Raw genomic sequence first — 26,276 nt, forward strand, 5'->3', positions numbered from 1 at the left:
GGATGCATAACCCCTTACCAACCTGCTCCTTAAAGGACAATATCAACTTTTAGGAGACAATCGTAACCATCTCTCCTGGCTTCACTCAAACATCCACTACCAATATCATCAAATCATATCATATCAAATCACTTTGTTTTGCTGATTCTGCTCAAGAGCATTTTGCATTGCGCCTGCCATGGATGCAGGGAGCAGATCATATACCAAATAATATGGTTAGCGGATGCATTAGTGAAGCCAGGAGAGACGTCTACGATGGTTTGATCATCGAGACCGGCATTGTGCTTTAATGACAGTCGCATTAGATACAACTGTCTGCAAAATGGTATTTTACCTCTTCCCATCCGTACATAGTTGATGGCTCTGTCGTGGATGGCTGCATCACTGGGCTGGATGTCCATGAAACGCTTGTTTCCTATGCCCATGAACACCCTCTCCTGTATACGCAACTCTGGAGACACAAAAACAAATATGAATCTAAGATGGGCTTGTTCAATCTTGAAGTTTTCTTTTGGAGGTATGAATTCATCATTCCGCTCCATACCTCTGTTATGCAGCGCCTGTTCCCAGAGGATTCGTGTGAGGTCCTTGGTCCAGGCCTCCTTCACCTCCCTGCAGGTGGCCTGGAGGGTGTAGGTGTCCTGGCTCTTCCTCCGTCGGAACCAGATCTCGAAACACAGGCCGCTGCAGCCGCTGTTATGGGTCATGCCCAGGTCTGACGTCTAAGGAAAGAGTTGCACCAAATAATATAGAAAGTCCATACGTCTGGGCTACACGCTATGCTAGCCACAGAAGTTCTTCATCACTTCTCAGGATTTCAATATTTATTGTAGATATTGAAAGTGATTCATTTACACTTGTGGTCCAAAAGTGAGAATTCTTAACTTCTAAACTTAAGATTAGAATAAAATGACTGAGTTCTTAAGATAATGAAAGGTTCTTGATGAATATCCCCTGTGTACGAGTGTGAACAAGTTTGAAAAAAAAACTGGGATGGTCGAAAGATTGGGGTTGTGCCGTTGTATCATCAATCAAAATGATCAGAAAGGACATCGCAGTCATGCATTCAAACTGGCAAGTTTGAACTGGCATGTCCGTACCGCCCTCAAATCAGGGGACCTTAAATTAACCATCTCAAAAGTTATGTCATGCTTGTATGGTCAAAACATATTTAGAACCTAATTGTTAGCCTCTGAGTTTCATCAGATGTCCAGAGGGAAACATGTTAATGTTTTGTACAGTTTCATAACAAGCCACACATGTGGAGACATGCTGTGTTTTCACCTTAAAGGACTGTTTGTAGATGTACACATCGTTCCCCACACCCGTTTTCTTCGTCTTGCTAAAGAGGAGGAGGTCACGGAAAAGAAAAACATGCCGGAAACATTTCTTCTTCCGGAAGGTCACTAGGAACTCATCCTGCCGAATCAGCTGCCCCTGTTCCTTCAGGTTAACCTGTGAGAGACGGAATATAAGTTGTGTTGTGCAATAAACCTAAACCTAACAATTAAAACATGATTCACAATTCAGGAGAAAACTGCAGCCTCCATTGAACATCTGTGATTTCCACACCACCCCTTCCCCCCCACTCTGTGGTCCAAGTGTTGAATCGTCGCAGCACGTACATCCCCTTTCCACCGAATCAACACACCAAAAAAAACAAAAATTAACTTCTCATTGTCTCCTCACATCACAGCTGTGGATATCGTCCATGGCCAGCAGGTCGTTGCCATGGCGAAGCTGGAAGTGGATGACCTCCAGGGCGGCGGAGAGCTCCGCCCTCTCCCGGGCGTGTCCCGGGCCACACTCCATGGCCACGTCCTGCAGCAGCAGGCTGTACTTGCTGATCCTCTGCACGGGCTTCAGCAGGTACGACCACAGGTCCATCTTGTCCCCCAGCTCCAGCTGCTTTTGCTGAGGGGGTTGAACAGTTAGTTAGTTTACTCCCCGGCAGTGGTCATTTCCAGCAATCAGAGAAGAGCAAGGAGGAAGATTACGAGCACTGATGATAGATTGGAGAGGCATATATACTGTCGATGTACCAGTATTCAAATTTACTATAAAGAAATATAGTACAATACATCAGAGTACTATAGTCTACACACAATCAATTTGTCCCTGTTACATTTATATCCACATTTAAAATGTCGTTCTCTCGTTCTCTCTACCGTCTTGCTGGCAGGTGGGATTTGCCGAGGAGGGCTGATCAACGGTGATGGTCAACAACGGTGGTTGTTCTTACCTTGAAGAAGTCCTGTCCACGGTGGACCAGCAGAGCGTCAGAACGGGGTTTGTTCTTGCTGTACAACGCATACAAAGCAAAGTTCTCTCTCTGAAATCAGAGGGGAAAGAAATAATTATTATTAAGTGTTCTCTATTAGTATTATAATTCCATTGACACAGAAGACTGCTGTGCATAGCACCACTCAGTACTTGGACTGTAATCTGATGCTACCCTTTTAAATAATATCATCACCCACCACATTCTTATACCAAAGTTATTATCTGACTTCAAGGTCCGAAATCAAGCTTTATACCTCAGCATTGTTAAATACCTGACGCTGAGTAACAAACTTATTAATTTCTACTCATTATAAGTTTAAGCGGAATAAACCACTACAAGCTTATTCCTTACGTAGAATCCATGGTCCAACAACCTCAAACTAGGGTTGGATGTCTGGATGTCAACCTTTTTTAAGAGTAAATTGCAGAATAGCACAATATTTATCATCATGTCAGCCTATTGGCCACGGTTCCGTCCCTCCTACGCTGTCTCCAAAGTGGATTATTGGTAATTTTAAGTGGAAAGTGTGTGTGTGTGGGGGGGAGGAGCGGGGTGGTATTCAGACTAAAGGCTCAGTTATTGTCCCACGATGACGCAACGCAAGGACCACGCAGACGCTCCGACGCAGTCATGATCCTGTTTTGCTTCTGCGTCTGGTTTTAGTGAGCCGACCCAATCACAGCGCTTGCTGCTGCGTCGCCTCAACATAAGGTTACAATTTTTGGGAGGCGCACGTCTGGCCCTAGCGGTGGGTGCAAGGAGGGTCCGCAAGGACGTAACGGGGGTCCGTTAACCCCCTTGCGTTGCTTCGATGTGGAACCATAACTAGACCTAAAATGGTAAGCCTGTTGTTTACGTGTCGCAGGAAGCAGCGGCCCACGCGCAGGGGGTCCTCGGCGCAGCCCTCCAGCTCCCGGAGGAAGGTGTGGCGGTGGAAGTCGTGCAGCTTCTCCAGGTTCCCGAAGATGACCCCCCTCTGGCCCCGCAGGTCCTGGGGCACGTCGGCCCGCTCCAGCTCGGGGAAGTAGTGCTCCCCGACGTAGCCCAGCGCGCGCACATACTCCCTCTCGGTGCACAGCAGCTCCTCCAGGATCTTCCGCAGCTTCCTGTGAGGGACGGGGACAGAGAGAGAGAGAGAGAGAGAGAGAGGCCCATGAGAGGGGGTCTCTGAGGGGCTGTATGCTCAGGATAAGATCTGGTCACCGTCCAGCAGAGCTTCAGAATTTCCGCCCATTTTTTCGTTTGAGCTTTTGAAAAAAGCTAAATATCTCCCTTGAAGTCCTACTGAACTGTTGATGGTTTAGAAGGAAGGTGGTCCTAACACAAATAGTGCGATGAATTATGCACTTCACTAGAAAGCAGATAGTGTCACAATCCAACTTTATTTATCTTCTAAGAAAGAAATACATCATATATACTCACAAGAGTTTGTTGGTCATTTGCTCCGCGGTGGGGCCAGTCAGGGCGTCCGTCCGGCCGCTTGGTTCCAAGGGGTATCGGGGTGCGATTGTGGGGTCTGTCGACGGAAGAGGACAGCCCCTTCCTCCTTTACCCTCACTATCTGACTCAACGCGCAAGTCCGCTAAACAAAAACTATGGTGAGAAGAAATGGATGTGGAAGTGTGGACCGGCAGCACGCCGGGACCCAGAGTCTGTCTCCTCATGTGGACGTTGATCCTGGCGTCGAAAGGGGAGGGGGTGCTGGGGAAAGATGTCAGACTGGGGTTCACGCACGAGCCCTCGCTTAGAGACCGCCCCAGCCCCTGGTGACTGGGCGACTCTTCCCCCTGACCGAAGGAGTCCACCCTCCTCAGATCCATGTCGCTGTGGTACTCCTTTTGCCTCCGTCTGTGTGCTATGTGACACACCGGCGACGCCCCGCCCTGAGCCCTCACAGCACCCGTCACGACCTCATCCTTCACCGCCGCGCCTGGAAGCCCTGCGCAGGGATCAGGCAGGGTCGACCGTGGGTCAGGACACCAGGCGACGCCCGTGTTTTCTCCATGCTCGCCCTCGCAGCTCTTACCCTTCTCCCTCCCCTGGTCCCCGTCGGCGTTATTGTCGAGGCCTGCTGACCCGGGGGTCAGCAGGCCTCCAGCCTCCCCCGTTCTTCTCCTCTTCTCCACGTCCTCCTCCTCTTTCTCTTCCTGCTTCCCCTCCTCCTCCTTCCTCCCCTGCACCCCCAACTCCACTTGGGAGGCGGCGGCTGGAACCGCCTGGTTCTGGTTGTCACGGACACACTTCATCTTCCCGCTCTCCCCCAGACGCTGCCGGACTTTCTGGCACTGGAGCCAGGCAGCATTCCACGCCCGAAGCACCCCGGAGGCCCTGGGTCTAAGGGCGAGGGCCCGTGTTTTCACAGCCTGGAAGTGCGAGGTGGATAATTCTGCTGAAAATCTCTCCTCATATTTATTGAGTGTGCTTTGAGTGGCCTCAGTGAGGTAACACTCCCCCTCTACCTGCTCCAGATAAGGAGTGCATTCCTCAGCCAGAGCCGAGGCCTAGAGAGAGAGAGAGTGTGAGAGAGAGAGAGAGAGAGAGAGAGAGTGAGAGTGAGAGAGAGAGAGAGCGAGTCGAGAGAGGGGAGAGAATCTTTAAACTCTTGCAGGCAGCAGACTTGATTGAATGCAGGGATTTGCAAGCACACTATTATGTATGGGTGGAAGCCAAAGCAAAAACATTCCAATATCCACACGTTGTTCCAGTTCACAAAGCAGCACGGGGCTTTGCCTCCTCTATGTGGTCCGTGCTGTCCACCAACCTGTTCACAGAAGCGGTGCAGTTGCGTGAGGATGTCAAGCTCCTTGCGCTTTGGTTCCACCCGAAGTAGAAGGTCGTCCATGTTGGATTTGAAGGTGCTGACCACGGTCCGAAACACGTCCATGGCCGGGCTGGGGGGGCTGGTGTCCAAGATGTTCTGCGCCTCCAGCATGAGAGCCATCGCTGCCTGCTTCTTCTCCTATGAGATACAGACATACAGTATATAGATCAGATCACATCTGTATGGTCCCTGCTCCTTCTAATATAGACTTGAAGATCACATTGATTTGCCATATTCCTATTTTAAGATGTTAACATCTATTTGAATGTACTTATTACTGTCCTGTACTTCTGATGTGAGACTCACATTCACCATCTAGGATTGTATGGTTCATTGTAAGCATTTTGAACAGCAACAATACAATACACAGCATTTCTCAGCAGCATGTCACCCATGTCTGAACAAAATACTAAGTTTTTATTCCCGAAGATGCCAACACCATATATAATGTATTTTATAAAATGGGTGGCTTAAATCAAGCGATCTGATTGGTTCCTAACTGTTGTATAATGAGCGTATACACACAGCTATAACGCCAAATCAGTTTACAGAGTTCAGTATCACTCCGCGCCTAACTTGAACTGTTGTTTATTTATATATAAAAACAATAGCATAGTTCATTGAAGCCTAAAAATATGTTGATTGCTGGAGAGGGTGGAAATGTTGTAAAGCAATAGGCACAAGGTGAGTGAACTGCTCAATAGTATATTGGTGGTGGTTAGTGAGGTCCCCCCTTCACTGTAAGCGTCTTTGAGTGTCTTGAGTGCCAGAAAAGCGCTATATACATAAATTCTATCAATTGATAGTAGGCTAAATTGCCGGCGAACCACGCTACCGTCTCTAGCCTTCTCTCTGAAGGACGCTACAGTGTGTTGCATAGCAACCGCCATAGACTTTGCAGGCAGCCAGGAGGGACTACTTTTTTGTATTCGTTAAAAAAAAAGCTTTTCCGACTTTCTCGCTTTTTCAAAATTGAGGGTGTCTATGACTTTCATTTCGCCATACTTACGTAACTGTTTTATAAAAGCAATAGATAACTTCAGTCAGTGAAATGTTCTCATTATACCATAGTTAAGGGGGTCGCCGTCCCTCCGTTGTGCGTCGGGACGGACAACGCCCCTTAACTGTGATATAATGAGAACATACCACAGCCAGTCGTGATCTATTGCTTAATTATATAATGTATTCTAATCTGCTATATAATGTGTTTCTATATAATGTATTTTATATAATGTATGCTATATAATGTGTTCTATATAATGTATTCTATATATGCTACATAATGTATTCTATATAATGTATGTTATTATATGTATTCTATATAATGTATGCTATATAATGTATTCTCTATAACATGTTCTATATAACGTATGCTATATATATTCTATATAACGTATTGTATATTGAGTATCTCCACCATGGCCTGTGTGAGGAAGGCGTCGAGGTGCTGCAGGGCCGTCTCTGACTCCTTCAGGGTATCAGGTGTTGTGTTGTCCTTTAACGTCTGTTCCCCTTCCCTATTGAACCATATCCCAGCCTACAACACGCACAGGGGAGATTATTATTATTGACAAAACAATAATGTGAACTACAAACGGTTAATTGTTTGATTGACATGATCAAGGGTCTTTTTGAATACTACTCTTTAGTCAGTTGATAGATATTACTTTTACAAAACAACATACAGTGAACACACATGCAGGTTCATTCAGGATCAGGTTGTGGTTAGACCACTTGCCCAAGGATGCCCACAGATCAGGCATCCACTAATCAAAACAAGAACCTTTTGACTAAAAGTCAAGACAGACAAACCACTACACTGCCCCATAGTAAAAGTGTGGAAAAAGTGCTACTGTACATAACCCCCACAAGTACCGTGTTGATGTGGCCCTCCACCTCCCGCAGCCTGAAGAGATGCTGCAGGTGCTGCAGCGACTCGTTGGAGCGCATCACCAGAGTGTGGAGCTTCTCCTCCAACTGGTTGTACAGGCTGGTAACGGCCTCCACTGCATCTCTGGTTGGGCGGGAGCACAACAACAGCAACATCATGGTTATGTGATTATATGACGTTTAAGCTTTAGAGTATGAATGATATTGATGGCCCGCTGGTGGCTTGCTACATCTTTGGGGCCGCACGGCATCCTAATCAGAGCCTGGTTTAACCTTTAAGTACACTTCTTGAATGTATACCTGATTCTCTAGCACAGAAACACAATTCCCCCCCCCCTCACACTCCCCTTGCATGCACCCACACCCTACATTCTTTCATACATGTGCTTGGAATACAACGTCCCTCTCTCTCTCTCTCTGAATGGAACTTTGTCAATGCAAACATTACAAACATGGATTTTTTTTCATTCCAAAGTCACCTTGAAAATGTCAGTGCAGACATTGTCATGTTGAGTGTGTTGGTGTGCAGGGCCTGTGGTCTGTGTACCTGCTGTCCTCTGACTGCTGCAAGCGGAGGTCTTCTCTCCTGAAACGGGCCAGGATGGCTCCTCCTTCTCTCTGCAGGGAGACCAGCCGGCTGTTTTCAAGCACTTCCTTCATTGAGGTTCTCTGTTCCTGTATGCATTGTTGCACCTCCTGCGGGAGTCAGGACACACGCCCATGTGCACACACATACACACACATACACACAGACACACACACACACACACACACACACACACACACACACACACACACACACACACACACACACAGACACGTCCACACACACACACACACACACATAATGTCAGGCTTGCAGTAAGTCCCATCAGTGAAGGTTACTCACTAGACATGGTAAGCTTAGAAACGTACCTGTGCTGTGTCCATAGTTTTGGTTTCATCAACTTTTTTGATGGCCTTTTGAAGCAAACTGTCAGCCGCTTGCAGGTCAGTCGTGAAGGACACCAGCCTCTGGAATAAAGTAAGTTCAGAGCAGTTTGGTCAAATGGAGGGGAAGGAAAATATGTTGTATGGATTCATATGGCAGCTTGCCATTTACAATCTCTTCTTGTAAACAAATACTCCTCGAAGCTATGTGGTACAGTACACTTTACAGCAGAACGATTTACCCATTCCCTAAAGTATAAGCCATTTGTATTCTAAGATTAACAGTTCAGTAAACATTGTGCCTACAATTAAATTCAGGGGGGTTATTCTTGCTTGACTCAACTACAGAATAGGGTTAGGGTGAGGGCAGTGCAGGAAGGAGTATTTCTCAATGGACTTGGCCTGCAACAATGGTTTCCACATACCTTTCAAAGGAACTGAGGCTAACAAATCATAAATGTTATTGGTGTGAGTCATTGACAACTGATTTCCCAATCTTCCTGTATCTCATTCAAAGTAGCGGCATGATTTTGCTGAGAAGCTTTGATAGTGGATATGACACCTGGTGGAGCTGTAGCCAATCGGTATGGCTGTAGGCAAAGGTCCCGCCCAGGTCAGAGGTCAGCTGGGAAGCCTCCACTATCTTGTTTAGTGCTTTTAAAGAGGTCACCACATCCATCTAACACACACAGACGAAGACGAGGAGAAATGTAGGACTCAATGAGTAGGAAGAATCAGTGAGAAGAATAATTCAATGTAAATGTTGGTACAAATGTGAAAACATAAAATGCTATGAATGTGTTTTCCCCACCTGTAATCCGGGCTGTCTCTCCGGGCGGGGGACGGTGTCTTTGTCCACCAGGATCAGAATACTGTGGACCGCGTGTAGAGCTTGCTCCTGCCACATGAACCCAGGGGTTGGATTAGCATGATATGCATGACAAAATGTAAAAATGTAAACTTTATATATGTATAGGGCTTATAGGCTTACGTCACAAAATCACATTGCAATCTCCGCCTTCAATTTGGAACATTGGAATGTCATATTTGTTATGTTAATAGTAATGTTTTTTTGGTTGTTGTTTAGTAATTAATAGTGGAATTTGTTGTCATTATGCGGGACGTAGTTGTGTGTGAAACTGCTACAGCAAAACAACGTTTTAATTACAAGCCCTATTAGATAACCACAGCAGCCGGCAGGTAATAGCTATATCATAAAACAGTAGAAGCATTTGTTGTTTTCTTTTAAGTTTTCTTTTAAGTACTGTGAAATCCTAACTCAACATAAATATACTTTAACATAGGCAAATAAGAACTTTGTTTTGCCAAGTTTGGCATAAGAAACACTGTAGCAGTTTAACAATGTATTCCCATAATTACAAAAAATGTCATAACTAATTACTAAACAATGATCAAAAAAACATTCTACCAACACAATAGCTAACATTACTGTAGGAGCCATATTAATGTATTCAGTTGTGTTCATGTTTTGTGCTCCTTACCACAAGGGGGCTGTATTGGGTGTGGCTGAGGTTACGTACGGTCAGCCCAAATAGGTTATTTAACCCAAGGAAACGGAGAACAGGTGTTGTTAATTGGGAAGCAAACTGTTTTTCGACTGTGCCTTTTGCGCCTTATGTGCCCTTTGTGTGATAGATAATGATCAGCAATTCGGTTTGTTATTTTTGTTATTGAAGTATATATTATGAGTTAACGTTATTGCTGGCGTATGGATTTATAAAGGAAAATAAACCTGCCGTATTATTGTTAAACTTACTAAGCGCACTGGGCGCACGTCGGAACAATCCACGATTAACAACCCGTAGTGGCTTCGAAAAAGGGCTTAGCCACTACAATTACTAATCCTACATGCTTCCAAAATGTAGGCCGACGTGGCGTACAAGCCCTCACCTCGACCTGCTCCTTGGGTCACTTTGGATAATAGTCTGCTCAAATAAATATGGCTGATTGTTGGCTCCCCCTTGTGGTACTAAGAAACCTCATCATGCCAGAAAAGTTGTAACCATTGTATTTCTTTATGGTGTGTGTGTGTGTGTGTGTGTGTGTGTGTGTGTGTGTGTGTGTGTGTGTGTGTGTGTGTGTGTGTGTGTGTGTGTGTGTGTGTGTGTGTGTGTGTGTGTGTGTGTGTGTGTGTGTGTGTGTGTGTGTGTGTGTGTGTGTGTGCTAAAATGGGCAGAGAGAGAGATGAAAGAGACAGAGATATAGAAAAAGAAACAGAGGGACGGACGGACAGAGAGAGTGAGAGACAGACAGAGAGAGACAGACAGATACAGAGAGAGTGAGACCGACAGAGAGAAAGCGAGAGACAAAGGGAGACAGTGTGAGAGAGAGAGGGTGAATTGTTCTAACCTGGGCCATCAACAGGGCTTTGTAGAGGAGCGGGGGAGGAGGCCGCTTCCTGGCGTCGATCACAAGTGTCATGCCCAAATCTCGGACTTCTTTCCTGGGTACGAGTGGAATCGTGTTAGCGAGCATGCTGGCACGCGTTCACTTCATCACAGAAGCCCTTATCTGATCAAGAGGCTTTTAGACTCTCTCAGCTCCTTCACAGGTCATGTCTCTCCCTCGCTCGCTTTCTTAAATGCTCACTCACTCACACACAGACACACACACTCACGCAGACTAACACACACACACACACACGCGCGCGCATGCACACGCACACACACACACAAAATCACACACACACACACACACACACACACACACACACACACAGACACATGCACAAACGCAGACACATGCATGCACACAGACACAATCACACACAGACACATGCATACACGCAGACACAAAAAAACAATCACACACAGACACATGCAGACACAAAACCATACACACTCACACACACATATACACACACATGCAGGCACGTACGCACGCACAAACACACATGTCCACGTGTATACACACACACACACACACACACACAATATCCTCTTCCACTCCTCCAAATTTCACTCGGACAATTTCACACACCCTTCTTAATGGCCTGGTGTTGGGTTACCAGTGCGTGAGTCCCAACGTGAAATGTCTAGCGGGGCGTCACATACCAGACAGTTGGCAGACTGCGTGGCTGCGGCCTACAGCCAGCTCATGTTATTATGGTGAGAATGGGCTGTAACCACGGTGGGAGGAAGACCGCCAATTGCGGTTTATTGTGATGGCACCTTGAAGTGAGTGAGGTCCTTAACATGGGGAGGAGTTCTCTTTTACAGCACCTTGCAAGTGCAAGGTGCTGTAAAATTGTATTGTAGTGGATTTTAAGGGGGTTAACATAGCTTTAACAATGCACTGATAGACGGTGGATAAAATTGTAGTTGGCGAATCTAGATTGGATTTGACTGTGATAAAATGAAGATAGTGATTTTAAACTGCCAATTGTGTCGGCAATGAAGGCGCTGAGCTTTCTCCATATCAGTGTCCACTAGAAAAAAGAAAGTCCCATATTCTGGGCATTTTATACAGTATTATGAGGCCCTCTAGTGGTTGTGAGATCTAGTACATTTGGTAAATCACAAATATTGGGTTTTTGAATCACGTTTTACCGGGAATGTCGTAATGAAACCAAATAACTTCATTGAGTACCGATTTCCCTTGTCATTCACCTAACTGAATCACATATCACATCCTCAACAAACTCCAAAACCTTCGCAGAGTTTCCCTGAAATTAAATCAATGTAAACCTCTGAAATGGGACCCCAAACATAGAGCTTGCCGGAAATTTAATTAACTTAGCAAGATAAGAAAGAAAAAAAGATTAAAAAAAAAAAAAAAGACCCCCAACCCCAGGACAGATTTTCCCAGAAGTTTAAATAACTCAAACAATCATCCAGGTACCTTGGTATGAGGTGCATGTAGAGAATCAGCCTGCAGAGGCACGGGGCTGAGGCCAGAGGTGCCGTCCACATAGCCCTGTCCCCGTGCACTTCTAGCAGCGCACGACCCGTCTTGTCCCGCCCTCCTTGAGATTGACAGGAGGAGGAGTCGCAAATGAGAAAAAAGAGAGAAGAAAGGCACTATGGTGTGACTGCTTCAATATAATTAAATTAACAATGATTTTTAATTTTAATACTTCAAATGCTGATTTGCACTTTTATCATAGTAAGCACATTGAATTTCATAGAATTGAATTTCATAGTTGAATTGGATTTCACATGTGTTGCTAGGCATTGGTAGTCTTAGATTCAGTTGGTCATGCAATAAATGTATTGAATAAAATATAGGGCATTAATATCAAGGCCAAGTTATCAAAGTCAAATGGTTAATGATAAAGCTAACACTATTTGTCGTTGAGATAGCGATGTCAAAATGAAATACCATGTGATGTGACACACTGGTTCACGGTACCTGGTAAACATATGGTGCCCAGTTGAAGAAGCCCCACGATGCTTCTCAGAGTGGCCTCCTGGCTCTGAGGAGCAGAGGGGACGGCAGGACAAACGGACGGCCGTTGTTCTTTAGGGGACGGCAGCGGCTTGTCCGCCTTGACGTCGTGGAGCTTAAAATATGATCCGTCTGTGTTGTTGTTTGACTGGAGGTCTGCAGGTCAAGAAGTTTCCACATGTTATCCCAAAGGTTAATGCACACTAAGCTAAAAAAAATACAGAATGATTTAAATACATGAGCCTGGGGGGGGGGGGCAAGTGTATATTATGTATCATGACCACTCCGGGACATTTATGAGGATGTCTTCTGGCTGTGAGTGTAAGTGGACATTATTCTCCAGTGATCTTTGGCCTTTGCTCACACTAAAGGGGTTTCTTTAGCTATAAATGGTTTGTATGAGTAGCCATCATAGTAGCAGTCAGTCTTATAGACAGAAGACATCGGGCGCATAAAGAAATTCAGCCAGCCTTTAAAGCCTTGGCCATGGTCCTAAGGCAAACGACGACGTAGGGCCAGCCTACTACGCCTGGCTTTGATTTTGGACGTCCTAATTGGTCCCTCTTTAGAGACAACAAAGCAGGGCTGTGTTCCCTCCGCTCGCTACTTTAATAGCCTGAGACAAGCATGTCTTCAGTCAGGATCTCTACATGCCCTTCCCGGGACCCACGGGTGCATGCCGATGGGTGGTGCGTGTTGTGGAGAGGGCGTAGGGGTTGGGGGTGGGGGGGGCGGGGGGGGGCAGGGAGGCAGCCTTTCTTCCTGCCTGCTATGTTATGCTGTCTCCCTAGATTAGGATAGAAAAACCAAGGCTTTCTCTTCATTTTATATCCTGATAGATGCTGCGTTGACTTTTTGTAGCGTGCCAACGCTATTTTTGTACTCTCTGTAGACAGAATGACGTGCCTAATTTTTATCGTTTAGCTCAGGAAGCCAAACAACAGAGGAGGAAATTCCCCCTGGGGAATATCATACTCAGGCGCGACCCTCTACGCCCCCTTGAAACGTCTCTCTAAAGAGCCTTTATGACCCTCCATGGAGAACCCCCCCGCCCAAGAGCCCTGGGGGTCATGGTCGAGGTTTCAATCAACTGTTCAGGGCTAAAAACCTTTTAATGTGACTAATGGGCCATAACCTTCAACTTTTATGAGTGAATATTGTGCAAACTTTTTGTGGGGGGCTGTTTACAGGAAAATGTCATTGTCTGTATTTCAGCTTTCCTGTAAAAATAATTTATCTTCTTTAAGTGTCATCTAATATCATCTCGGTGCTTACCCTTTTTGGGCGAATGATGTATTTCCTCTTTTTGAGTTGCCAGACCAAAGCTGGGATTTTGCTTGTGTAGCATGATGCTAGGAATCATTTCAGGGCAAACGTCACTGTGACTCCTGTTGTTGAGCTTGTAGAGAATGGGACTCCCTTTGGGTGACTCGGACACAGTGGAGAGAGACCTGAGTTTGGCTTTGTATTTCACTGGTGGTTTCAGCACTTCTGCTTTGTGATGAGGGATAATGTTATCATCACATTTTTCCACAGTAGAGTCGTTGGCTTTCGTTTGACCTTTAGATCCATGGCCTTTTTGATGGGGGATAAGAATGTCTGTTTGTACTTTCTGGCGAGGACTTCCACCTGAGGCCAGTTTTGCATCCAATTGTAATTCCTTGGTCAGAGTTTCTGCTACTAAACGTCCGCTGTGTTCTTTGCCGTGGGACTCCACGTTTTCAGGCATTCGACAGCATGCCTTCCGTCGCTGGGGCTCCTTATTTGGCTCAATGTCATTACAGCGGTTCAACGAGTGTCCGGGAGGATCTCCGTGAGTGTGAAATCTGCCCTTGGGACCAAAGTCTTTGTGGTTATGAAGACCAAACTCCTTCAGAGCGGCAAGCAGTTCTGCACTTCCTCTCTCAAACGCCACAGGGTTCTTCAGTGCCGCCGTGTAAGAATCCCTGTACCTACATTTCATTTCCTGTTCCGACATCTCGTAGCTCAACCTCCTCTGGCTACAAGGTGGAAAGGCCCCTTCACCGTACCGAAGGCTGCGTCCACCAGGACCGTTGCCGTTGCCGACCGGTACAGGCGGAGGCGGCCGGACGGGTTTGAAAGAGATGGAACCAGGGGGGTTTGGGTGGTTGTCGAGTTTAGCCAAAGCCTCTTTGTCCTTGACCAGATCGACAAGGTCAACGTAGTCGCCCTCTATCTCCCGATAGTTCTGGCAGTCCCAGGTATTGGGTGAAACCCAACCAATGGGCTTGGGTGAGGGTTTGGGGCAGGTTTTGGGAGCGGGCCTGTCATCGTGTACCTTGACCAGTTTGGAGGAGTCATCTGGAATTCTCAGAGACGCTCTGATCCTGTCCCTCCTTGGTAGAACCAAGCTCTCCATTGGCAAGGTGGACGAGTTATAATGGGATGGAACCAAAGTCCTCCTGGGCTCCGGAGGTGTGTCCCGAGCGAGCAGGAACGAGCTTGGCACAGTGGGCTTAGGCTTTTCTATGAACTCCGGAATGGCAACTTTCGCCCAGGGCAACTTTATCACCCCCTGGTCGGTGGAGAGCAAGCAGCGCGTCAGAGGTGCTCCATGCCGCCCCTCATTGATGTCCCGCAGCCACTCCTCCGTGAAGATGCAGGGGTAGGAGGTCTCCAGTATGGGGGTCTCCTCCACCTCGCGACACCCTTCGGCCAGGAGGCTTTTGAGGACGATTCGTGCCGCTTGTTCCCCGAAAGGCTCCACCTGGAGGTAGAAGTCCGATGGCCGCAGGAGCAGAGGGTTCAGGGGAGCGAGGTGGATCACCGTTTGGTCATGCAGACACAGTGGCCAACCCTCATGGCAGAAAATGACATCCGAGTAGGCAGCCTTGGAAAAAAGATATGAGAAGCACATGTTTCAGTGGAAGGAAGTTCCACGTTTATTTAATTCATTTTTGGGGGAGAGGTTTTCTAAATTTCCATTCTTGGAATGTTATGGGTGTTTTTTAAGAGCTAGAATATAACTCAAAGAAATGTGAAGGGATATCTACATCCTTTCTTCTAAGAATTTCTTCCTGGAACAAACAGATACAAAAAGACTGACTTTGATTCATGATGTTCTCTTTGTTCTCTAATTCAATTAGTTAACAATGAACTGCTCGCTCGCTAACCCTAACCCTAAAAGCCACAACTAATAACACATAAATAATCACACACACATTAACTAGGCTACATCATTCTTATATACTCGATTGTTGTCAGGGCGTAGTCTATATGATCCCTTTCTCTCTCAAATATCATTGAAGTATATTAGGAAATCTGCAGTATGCTGTAGTTATCATGGTGTATTTGACAACAATGCTATTCTTAGAACCGAAAATAAACAATTAAGAACACTTTGGGGCCGCATACCAATACATTCCAGTGTGTATATTTTCCTGTGGGGGTGGAGGTTAAGCAAGTGGGCATTTCACGAGTATATGTATCACTCAGACTCACACATGCCGCCTGCTGCACGCTCTCAAGGATGTGCTTGGAAGGGATCAGGAAGTCCAGCAGGCACTGCAAGGCGTCGCCGTGGTAACGCTCCTCGATGGTGCGGAAGAGCTGGCTGAGGACGATGGGCGCGGTGGCCTCGAAGGGAGGGAAGAGGGCCGACAGAGCGCTCTGGATGGATGAGTCCAGAGACTGTGGGTTCTAGATGGAACCAGGGAAGAGAAACCTGCCATTAGACGGTTGGTCTGCAGGGTTGAATTGAATTGAGTTGAAATTAATTATCGTACCTTTTTCTTCTACTAGTTCATTTTATTTTAACTTAATATTTATAGTAGATTAATATCAAATGAAAAAAACATGAATTTATCATACCTTTTAACATTTAACGTCTAAATAATAAAGCTTACTTGTTACATTAAATAATGCCTGAATTTAAGTAATCATGCAAAAAAAATGTCAGCAAGAATTTAAAATCAATGCATATCCAATGCTAGCCTGCTATCTTCCCTGACTACTGACTCCTCAGGCTGAAATGTGGCTAGTTGGGAACAGGTATTTGTTCTTTGTTCTTTGACTGTAGCTTTTGTTGGCCTCATTCTTTAAGAAAATAGAGCTATGTCAAAATATAACTTAAAATGAATGTAATTTAAAAAGACAAATGGCTGGCTTCCTCCCAACCTCTCCACTACTGTGGAATGCTTCAAAGTGAAGTTGACTACATTCTGGAAACCCAAAACTCTGACATACCTTTCCTAAAAATGCATAGCCTACTTTAGCTGCCAACAATTGTCAGTTAGCAACAACGAGTAACACTTTCATGGCTGAGACATCAAAGATCAAGATCAATTCTCCACTTTTCAAAGTTGTCTCATAATTATTTTGCTCTCTCAACCGACATACGGCCAGGAAGAAAATTTAAAACTGTCCTTTAATTAAGAGCACCCAGGGATTCGGCCCCCCGCGTCTACAGATCTCCAAGACTATATCTGGAGATGATTAAATCTGTCTTTAACTGAATATGAAGAGATTGTTTCATGTTTGGCCAAGAAGACCAGATTTGATCTAGGCTGGAACTCTGGTGTGTAGATACAGGTCAGAACTGTGAACTGATTCAAGTGGAAAGGAGAAGACAAAGATAATCGTATGGTCCCCATCATACAGCATCAGAGAGAGAGAGAGAGAGAGAGAGAGAGAGAGAGAGAGAGAGAGAGAGAGAGAGAGAGAGAGAGAGCCCATGTAAAAAGACACTTCTTCTCAAGTCAAAAGTCAGCTTGGTTCTCGTGCTCACTCCACATAACATGGTCTGCTTCAGATCAGCATGCTTATGAGAAATGGGCTATTCAACCACCGGGTCCCAGCTATGTGACTAGGACCAGCTGTGCTACGGGACGCAGTCCAAACTAAACACATGGAAGCAATTGGGAGGACCAGATTGAAGCCATCCTCTTCGACCAGGGTTTGCAATGGGGAGCCACACAAAGGCAGAACAGTGGGAGGGAAATGGGACTTTTTTTGGTGGTGTTCTGTGTAGCATCTTGAATCATGTAGATTACAATAAACGTCTCGTCGTAAAATACACCCACCAGAAAAAAATACTTCACCATACAAATATGGTTATTATAGCCTCCTAGTTATCAGTAAAATATATACCACACACAAAATAAGTACCCCAATCAGGGAAAAATAGTCAAATTGAATAAAATCAAACTCTACAGAGATTAATGGAAAAATAAAAAGGAAATATTGTTTGATGCGTGGTCAGTAAGTACAATCGCAATGGTGGATGCTGCTTAATTAACATGTCTGACTACTTTCTTGGAGGACTGTTGTCAACTACCGCTGTTTGAATTACAATAGGTCACTTACTGTACACTTGGTACTCTAATTAACATGAGAATGTCACACATCAGGCACCAGGCTTGTTTGGACATTAATGCTGTGAAGCAGACCTTAAAAGCAGTGAAACATACATTTATATATATATATATTATATTACAAAGAAGACATTGCATTTGATGTGTGAAGTGTATATGTATATGCTTCCTTTTTTTGCACTACTGCTGCTTTCAAAGGGACTTCAAAGGTAAGCCAAGTTTATTTATATAACTCTCTGTCAAGTTAGAGTGTCAAAGCACTCCACAGGCCCACGTTTTGGCCTAGATAAAGAGATTGCCGGCCCCTATACTATTTAGTTCAGCTTGGGGGTTAAACAAAGACAGAACAGATAAACAAACCACAAAACCTCAAACGACATGTCAACAATACTACAGTAAGCTTGTAAGCTACAGTAGGTCTTTCTACATTTTGCAAGTTAGGTTATGGGATTTTTTTTAAATCAGAAACAACTCTTGGAATGATGATAATAAAATGTAGTTATGTTTAGTTTTTGTGTTCCCATGACATAGTTAAAGGTGTAATGTAGCGTAGTGTAGTGTAGTAGTAAGCTGTTGTAAGGTGTATATTCGTTTTTTTTAACTGGGCTAAAAATCGGGTATAAAATTCTGGGCTACTATAGCAACAAGTGAACAAGCTCTGAGATAAAGGACTCACTCAAAAGTGAACAAAAACACAACTAATCTTTTTTTTGTGGGATTATACACTAATTAAAAACCTTTTTATGAATATCATATTACATTTCTGCCACGTCCATTCTGCTAGATGCCACATGATTCTACACACTCCACCTTGAAATCAATTGAACAGGTATTATCCAGGTATCATAATATCACAATCAAAGACAGGATTGTGTTGTATCAGCAGATTAGTTCATCCTTTTTGTCCACTTCCTCTTGTATCTCTGTATAACGAAATAGCATTTCCTCTTCAGAAAATAGTGCATTTTTCTCTAGATTGAACACATCTGTATAATAGATGAAGCTGTAGAAGAAAAAAACCTGGGCTTTGCTCTCTAATGCATCACTGCTGTATATGACTTAGTACAGTCATAGAGTACAGGCTCTACTGTATGTCTGGAATGGTCAACTGAAGGCAAATTCTATCAAAGAAGTGTCTTTGTTTGAAATACAAATATTTTATTTAACTGATAATTCAAAGAAAATAAGAGAGCGCAGAGGTGTTGCTGAACAGTGAGTCATACGGCATATTATATTTGAGACTCCTTGGTGGCAATAAAAAGCCAATTCCTACAATGAAACAAAGCTCTAATTAAAACCTACAAACATGCATGCACTGTTATCCAAGAATGTAAGCATCACCATGGGTGGTTGGAAGTGAAATCCATATGTGCAAGACCCTGCGTAGAGAGCATAAACATAAGATGACTGGACCCAGTTCAGACTGGCCGGCTACTCTGTACGTTCCATTACATCTGACAAACGGCCAGACAGCATGCCGCAGAGACAGGAACCGTATACCTCCTTTGTTTCGTTTTTATTAAAGTCTGAATGCTTTCATTTTTTGCTTTAAACCAAAAATGATGACTATTTTGTGTTGCTTGTCTTTGCTGACCTGTATAGTTTAGAGTTGTGAAGGGTGTCTACTAATGGGAACCTAAGGGACCGTGAAGCCCTTCGAGACTGTAAATGTGATAAAGAAAAAGAAAAATAAACTTGACATGACGTACAGCTTGGTTCGGTCTGTTTTGATCACAGATTGCTGTTCTCTCCAGAACATCCTGATAGCATCCCCATTAGCACTCTTGTCACGTTGTACATTTTGTATATGTGCATGCAATAATTATTCTTGTTTATGGGCCGACTGTATCAGATAAACAGTTGCAACTCGAGGAAATGGAAGTGAGGTCATCTCTTGTTTTGTCTACATCCTGGCGATGGAACAGTTTCCCCCAACATTCCTCTCTCCGACCCTTTTAAACACTCTGGGCCTGAATCCACTCGCCAACGTCGTAAAGATAACACATAAGAGTGGCTAACGTATGAATGTATCCACGACTTGTTTCCCCCCCCTGCGTTGACAGCCACAGGAGTTGGCATGCTTCTCTTTGCCAAGGAAATTCAGTTCCACTTCACTGGCCGCCATAAGAGGAGTCAAGCTCGGTCAGGCCTAAATCCTTTAAAAACGTTTTATCTCTCTATTAAAGACGGTCTGATCTACAGCCAGCTGACCCACTGCATTCCACCGCTGCCTCTACACCCAAGAAGGCCTGCTGTGGTGCTGGGGTAGGGGTGTACCGCGGCCCACTATTGTCGCGCGAAGCCCACAAGCTTTCATTCTATTCAGCCAGAGCCGGCCTCTTGGGCAGCGTCAGCCAGCCAACAAAGATCATTGTTTGACGTGGATTGACATGTCAGAGGACCCGGATAGAGGTCCATCTGTTATGAAGGTTTGCTTCCTCTTTGTCCTGCCACAATCCCCACCTCCGCCAGCAGAAAGGGCCCTGGGCGCTTTTTCACCGTGCTGAGCATGGGAGAGATAATAACAGGCTTCTTTCTCTGCACAGGCTCTTTGTGTTTTGCCTTGGGCTACGGTCAAAGAAAGTCAGGACCCAGATTTAGGCCCCAGTGTAAACAAGCTGTCAAGGTGTGTGTGTGTGTGTGTGTGTGTGTGGGTGTGTATGTGTGTGTGTGTGTGTGTGTGTGTGTGTGTGTGTGTGTGTGTGTGTGTGTGTGTGTGTGTGTGTGTGTCAGTATTTTAAGCACCGTCAGCAGCGAAAGGTCAAAGGCTTAAAGTCGGTTTGCGGTGTGCAGTGTAATTATCATTAGGATTAGCTTCATCCAAACCTACTGGTTTGTATGAAAAGTACGCCACCATCTCTTTCTAGATCGCTCGCAACTTGAAAAATGTAAAATGTCTATGTTAAAATGTTTATTCAAGGGGAACCACAGCCGCAAGCCAAATGAGGTAACCACCCAACCAACCAATTAAGAGGTGTACCATGCATGACTAAACTCAACTTTATAGTTGCAAGGTTCAAAAGAGGTGTAGCGAACTACTGTGGTGGATATACATCTTGTCTTGCCGACATGACATACCCAAGAGCCACAAACACCAAATAAACTCAGACATAACAACAGCCAATTATGTACTGTGTGCACAAAGGGTGGGGAAGGGAGAAGAAATCTCAAAATGTGCCTTTTCATCCTCAAAATGATAATGTCCAAAAAATACCACAGGAGATGTTATCAATGAAAGGCCATTGTGTTTTAGGGAGGAGGATTTTTTTTTAAAGATTTGATTCAACTTGTTTGAGCTAGAGGCTTCTTCATGCAGCTAGTTAAAATATATATATAGAATAACACAATGCTAATGTTACTTTAAGAAGAAGGCAATTCCTTCCAAGTTTCCATCTGACAAAGTTTTCAACTCCTGGTGGTCAGTGACACAATGCTGGTGTTTTTTTTTATGTGTGTCTCTTTGGCAGGGGAACACACCATTGAGCGAAGATGTTGTTAATCCATTCAGACTCGACTGTCTGCCCCATAAAATACGCCTGTGAGACGAAACTCTTAACAGCCATCCATTAGACGGCTACTGCAATAAGCAGAGCCGTCGGGACTGATTGTGGCAGCCAATGTCTTGTTGATATTCTTGGGCCAAAGCTTTGGAGAGCTGGGGAGGTCTGAGCAGCAAGGAGTGCTGGACTCCAGACAAAATACCAGGTCTGTTTCCTGGTGATGCAGGTCAAACGCAAACTTTGAAAATTTACTTTTTCTCTCCCTGGAAGCATGACTCAGTTGTACTGATACAGTTGTGCAATTGCATCTGACGCATGTCAGAATTATTAAGTGCATTCGATTTGAATCATGAGCAAGATGTCGAGTCAGTACACGCTTCAAAAGTGTGAAATGCGAGAGGCAGAATGCTTTTTCTTTACCTCATGCAGATGAAACCAACAAAAAACTTCATTGTACAGGCTAACATAGGGCAACATATTTTTAGAGTACTGAATAAAATATTCAGCTCTGATGAATCATGCAGTACAAGAGTTACGGTGGCACAGTGACTAAGGCAGGTCGCATGCAGCTCCACAGACCGTGGCTTTTCACTGCTGAGGTTGACATCGTGTGTGGGAGTACTCCGGAGGCACTACAAACATACAGGTTAGGTTGATTACAGGCCCTCATTTCCCCATATGTGAGTGGGAAGTGTGCCCCAGTAATGATGGAGGTGAATCCCTCCCTTAGTACCATAGTTTCTAGTCCCTTAGTCCCTAGTCTCTAGTCCCTTAGTCCCTTAATATATAGCTCATCAAAGCATCTTACAACACCATACGTGGATGGCCTCAATGGGAATCAAACCCCTAACCCTGTGAGTGCTATGCTATAACAGTAGTGTTGCTCGGCAGGACCCCCCTTGATGATGAGCTAAAAGCTCACAGGTCCCTGTGCCCGACTAAGGAATATGGGTTTTGTATCCTTTCTTTTGACTGAGAATAGACTGCCTGAGAGTGATTTTCAGGCAGTGTGTGATAATTGTGATAATTACCAGCCCTGATCCATGCTTCTGTTGGCATGGCATCCGTGTGTTGTTAAATGCAAGAGCTGGCCAACACTGTGAACTGTACTTACTACTCTATAAACATCAAGAAGGATTGTCTGCTTTTTGGAGCCTCCTGACCTTGGACCAATGGTTTGGAACAAAAGGAAACAGAATCAAACATTCACTTTATATCCCAACAAGGCCAGCTGGGGGGGGGACCTGTAAAATTTAATAAAAACCTGTAAAAGTCATTCATAGTTTGCATTGGTCATGTGATATGCAAAACCCAATGCCCAATTGCATTCCATTTCCAATACAACATGATCAAGGTTTCTAAGTCAAAACCTGTTGAACATGACAAAACAAACCCTGCTGACTCAAGTCTGTTGAGTCAACAGGAGTTTCTTGATTTTCATACAATTGCAAACAATCTAGCTAACTCAATAGGCCTGTGAACGGAAAGAGAAGACACCAGCACCGATAAAGAAGAATAAAACCTGAATAATGCCACCAACGAGGCTTTGCCGAACGGTTTGTGTGTTGTAAGATATTCGATTGTATGCAGGAAGATGAATGTATTCATGGTCGCGGTTCTGTGTTGAACGAGCCCAGCAGCAGGCTTTGAGCAAGGATCCAACCAGTGGGTGAGCCGGGGAAAAGACTGCATGTGGGCCTCCACATCTGGAGGATCACAGACAGGGAAGGCAGATCCCAGGCCTCACAGGGCTTCCATGGGAAGGGAAATCTCAAACCATAATAATGAGCAGACCTTAGTCAGGAATGAGATTGAGCTGTTGGAGGTAACTCTAGCTTTTGTTTAATAGTGTTGCAGTGTTGGCATGGCTCTGTGTGCTCGCCCCATCAAAGCAGGCATGAATCTCTTGAAAAGCTCTCGTTTGAAAAATGCACACTCCCTGAGGTTAGACCCACTTTTTAAGACTTTTAGGATCCCGAGAAAATAAACAGGCTGAAAATATACAGTTTAGTTTAGTTTATTTCAAATATACAAGTATAAAAAAAAACACGTAGTGCTAAAACAAAGTACATGTGTGGGTGCAGCAGAAACCTGTACAGGCTTATATGGAAACCACACCCAAAAGACATTTTCATATTAGAATACAAAAGTTGCATGGCTCTTTGGCAACTACCTATTCTTGCTGAAAACAATTGGTTTGATTGTGCTCATACGTATAAGTCTTGCACCCTGTCTTTGCCTAAATCCAATAGTTCTGTGTCTCAGCCCCTGACTATTATCATCTCCTTCACTTTAAGTATAGACCTGTGTGGGTATTGTTATTCAGTTGCCTGCGGAGCACAAATAATTACTGTAGCGATGTGATTAACGGTCTCAATCAGGACAAAGGAGGTTGTGATGAGGTATGTTTAGAAAGAGACACAGATGTGACCCCCCCCCCCCCCCCCGCCTGGGGGGTTAGAGGCCAGCGTGGATCTATTATTAATAAGGATACACCATGTCCTCTCACCTCTCATGCTGTGTCCACACGCACACGCACACACACACACACACACACACACACACACTTGATCACTAGGGTCCACCAGTAGTTATACTTTACCAGGATGCCTACCCTTCCTTAACACATTCTAGACTTTACTACAATTCCCTGTAAATACCCTTTCGATAAAACCGTATGCTAATTGACTAAATAGTACATAGATATGACCAGTAAATTAACAACATAATTGTAAGGTGTTCTTTTCCCTTAAATGTGTCCTTAGTTTAATTATAGTTTAATTATAGTTCACTCTCTAAACTGACATATCCCACATAATCCCACATTTTATAGTCATCTCTATTATGCTTTTTGCTTGTTCGCTGTGGAAGCTTGGTGTCTGTGATGTGGTGACAGACATTAGTGGATAAACTGAAGCTTTTAAGACTATTAGCATAATGTATACTATAATGACCCAGCGAGATAGCATAATGGAGAAGAAGGCAACAGCTTCAAGAGGTTCCCCTTGTGCACACTTTTACAGAACCCTGAATGTACCAGCAGTGCACTGTACTTGGTGGACCGGTACTTCACTATCTTCCTGTACATGTGCTAGATCAAAATGCGCAGTTTTTCCCTAATGTGACTCCTGGCTGACATTGCTGTCCTTGTTGCTGCCCTAACAGTACCTGCCAGTCACCCCAGCCAATACGTAGTATGTGCATAGTAACGCAGTGTTTGTCCTAGATAGAAATACTAGGCCATGTGCAGTACAGTAATCTAATAGCTTTCACAGATAGGCTGCAATAACTTCAGGTCAGACGGAGGGAGAGGCCCCCGGGAAGCAGCAGCGTCTGGAGAAACGACGTAACGTACGGGTCAATGTAGAGTGCTGGTTATGATGAAGAGCTGCCAAGAAAGAGCAGACTCCTTTTTTAAAACAAGCTTCCTGCTCACTTAGATACCCTCACTCTTCGGACATGCTTGGACGTGTTTTCTAAATGTGTGCTAAACCCATCATTCATCATACTCTCAATCGAGAGAGAGAGAGTCAAGCTTTGGAAACACATGTTATTGCAGGAATAAATCATATCACTGCCTCAAATCCTCCGCTATATGTTTTATGACCACATTTGAACAAACTTTGCTATAGTGTCCAATAAAAGTTCAAACTGGCCACATCCTTCCAGATCGACCCTTCTCCTCTCATCGCAATCTCCTGTGGTTCTACTACGCTTGTGAATTATAGTCGAACATCAACACAAGTTTTGCACCACAGTTATAAAATGAAGAGCCTTTTTGACGTACGAACAGACTCTAAAGATAAACAACATCTTTCTGGTCAATGACAGGCATGATCTGTATGCCTGGAGCACCCCATTAATGTACCGCCCAAGTATGCAAGCGATTCGCATTAATTAACCCCCCCCATCAAAAGGCCCGGGGCATTGCCAGAGCAACAAAACAAAAGCCTGCACGCCCCTCGACACTCACGCTCACTGTGGGCATTCTTGCTTGGAAAGCTGCATTCAATGTGAGAGACGTCCCAACTCCCAGCAGGTTTGGATAACAATACACAACAAGTTAATACTGGTTATCTGCCATTTTAACCACTCATGAATAAGTAATAACCTGTCTTAACTGCAGTGCAATTATGCTGTGAATTAAACTCAAGACATAGAGAGGGAAGTTGCAGAAGAACAATTGACAACTCGAGATCCTCTTTCAGCAGTAAAATGTAACAGAAAGTTGTATTTTCTTTTTAGCCATGATGACGACCAACAGACTTTTCCGACATGCATGAGCGAAGAGGTCACAGAGTGAGAGAGGAACAACCAAAACAAATGTGGTAGCTCTGGCTGTCACTAGGTCAGTGGAACAGAGCCATGTGCAACCAGAAAATCAATTCAAGGACCTGAAACTACCCAACACAACAACAACTGAGGGAGTGAAGTCAATCTTACCATCTTGGCAGTGGTGTCTCTTCCTAGCCAACAGAAAGTTTGATCATGCTTCAAGTCTTCTTCATTGTCTCCAGAGAATCTTCCGTGTAGAGCAAGAGAGAGAGACTTAAACTCCTTGTTTGAAACCTCAATCGCTCATATTAGTTCAGGTACATCCACATGAGGGTCGCTTGCCTTGTCTGAGAAGGACATAACGAAAAGATCCCATTCTTCACACGCAGACAGAGGTTTGAGGGAGTTGCACAGAAACAGTTAACTTTCTCGGCTGCCTGTTGAATCTCAAGCTCCTCTTGTGCTTGCTTGCACCACACTGGGAGCTTAGAGCAAGTGGGGTAAGAGAGAGAGAGAAAGAGGGAGGGAGGGAAGGAGGGAGAGAGTGTTGGAGAGGGGGAGGAGAAAATCTTTCCCTTTCAGAGGAAATCCCCCTCCAGGCTTTTCAGTCTTCTATCTGTCACACACACACACACACACACACACACACACACACACACACACACACACACACACACACACACACACACGCACACGCACAAACAAACAAACAGAGAGAGAGACACACACACACACACACACACACACACACACACACACACACACACACACACACACACATTACACACACACACAGAGACACACACAGACACACACACACACGCACACACATTCAG

General features: G+C 44.7%; 1 protein-coding gene across 1 annotated transcript in view; it reads right to left on the minus strand.

Moving 5' to 3' along the window:
- quob (quattro b) overlaps positions 1-25,751 on the minus strand; it is a 28,083-nt gene extending 2,332 nt beyond the window's left edge. The window contains exons 1-20 of the mRNA XM_084464148.1: positions 25,609-25,751; positions 15,795-15,992; positions 13,608-15,183; positions 12,297-12,488; positions 11,787-11,910; positions 10,296-10,389; positions 8,737-8,823; positions 8,488-8,604; positions 7,911-8,009; positions 7,543-7,691; positions 6,981-7,119; positions 6,523-6,642; positions 5,046-5,243; positions 3,707-4,785; positions 3,141-3,390; positions 2,243-2,332; positions 1,690-1,914; positions 1,285-1,455; positions 545-722; positions 335-451 (exon numbers count right to left, since the gene is read on the minus strand). Coding sequence (XP_084320274.1) covers positions 335-451; positions 545-722; positions 1,285-1,455; positions 1,690-1,914; positions 2,243-2,332; positions 3,141-3,390; positions 3,707-4,785; positions 5,046-5,243; positions 6,523-6,642; positions 6,981-7,119; positions 7,543-7,691; positions 7,911-8,009; positions 8,488-8,604; positions 8,737-8,823; positions 10,296-10,389; positions 11,787-11,910; positions 12,297-12,488; positions 13,608-15,183; positions 15,795-15,992; positions 25,609-25,611 — 5,206 coding nt within the window. The 5' untranslated portion in view covers positions 25,612-25,751. The remainder of the gene's footprint in view (positions 1-334; positions 452-544; positions 723-1,284; positions 1,456-1,689; positions 1,915-2,242; positions 2,333-3,140; positions 3,391-3,706; positions 4,786-5,045; positions 5,244-6,522; positions 6,643-6,980; positions 7,120-7,542; positions 7,692-7,910; positions 8,010-8,487; positions 8,605-8,736; positions 8,824-10,295; positions 10,390-11,786; positions 11,911-12,296; positions 12,489-13,607; positions 15,184-15,794; positions 15,993-25,608) is intronic.
- Between the last annotated feature and the right edge of the window lie 525 nt (positions 25,752-26,276).

Source organism: Micromesistius poutassou, assembly GCF_964030765.1.
Source record: "Micromesistius poutassou genome assembly, chromosome: 2".
Lineage (NCBI taxonomy): Eukaryota > Metazoa > Chordata > Actinopteri > Gadiformes > Gadidae > Micromesistius > Micromesistius poutassou.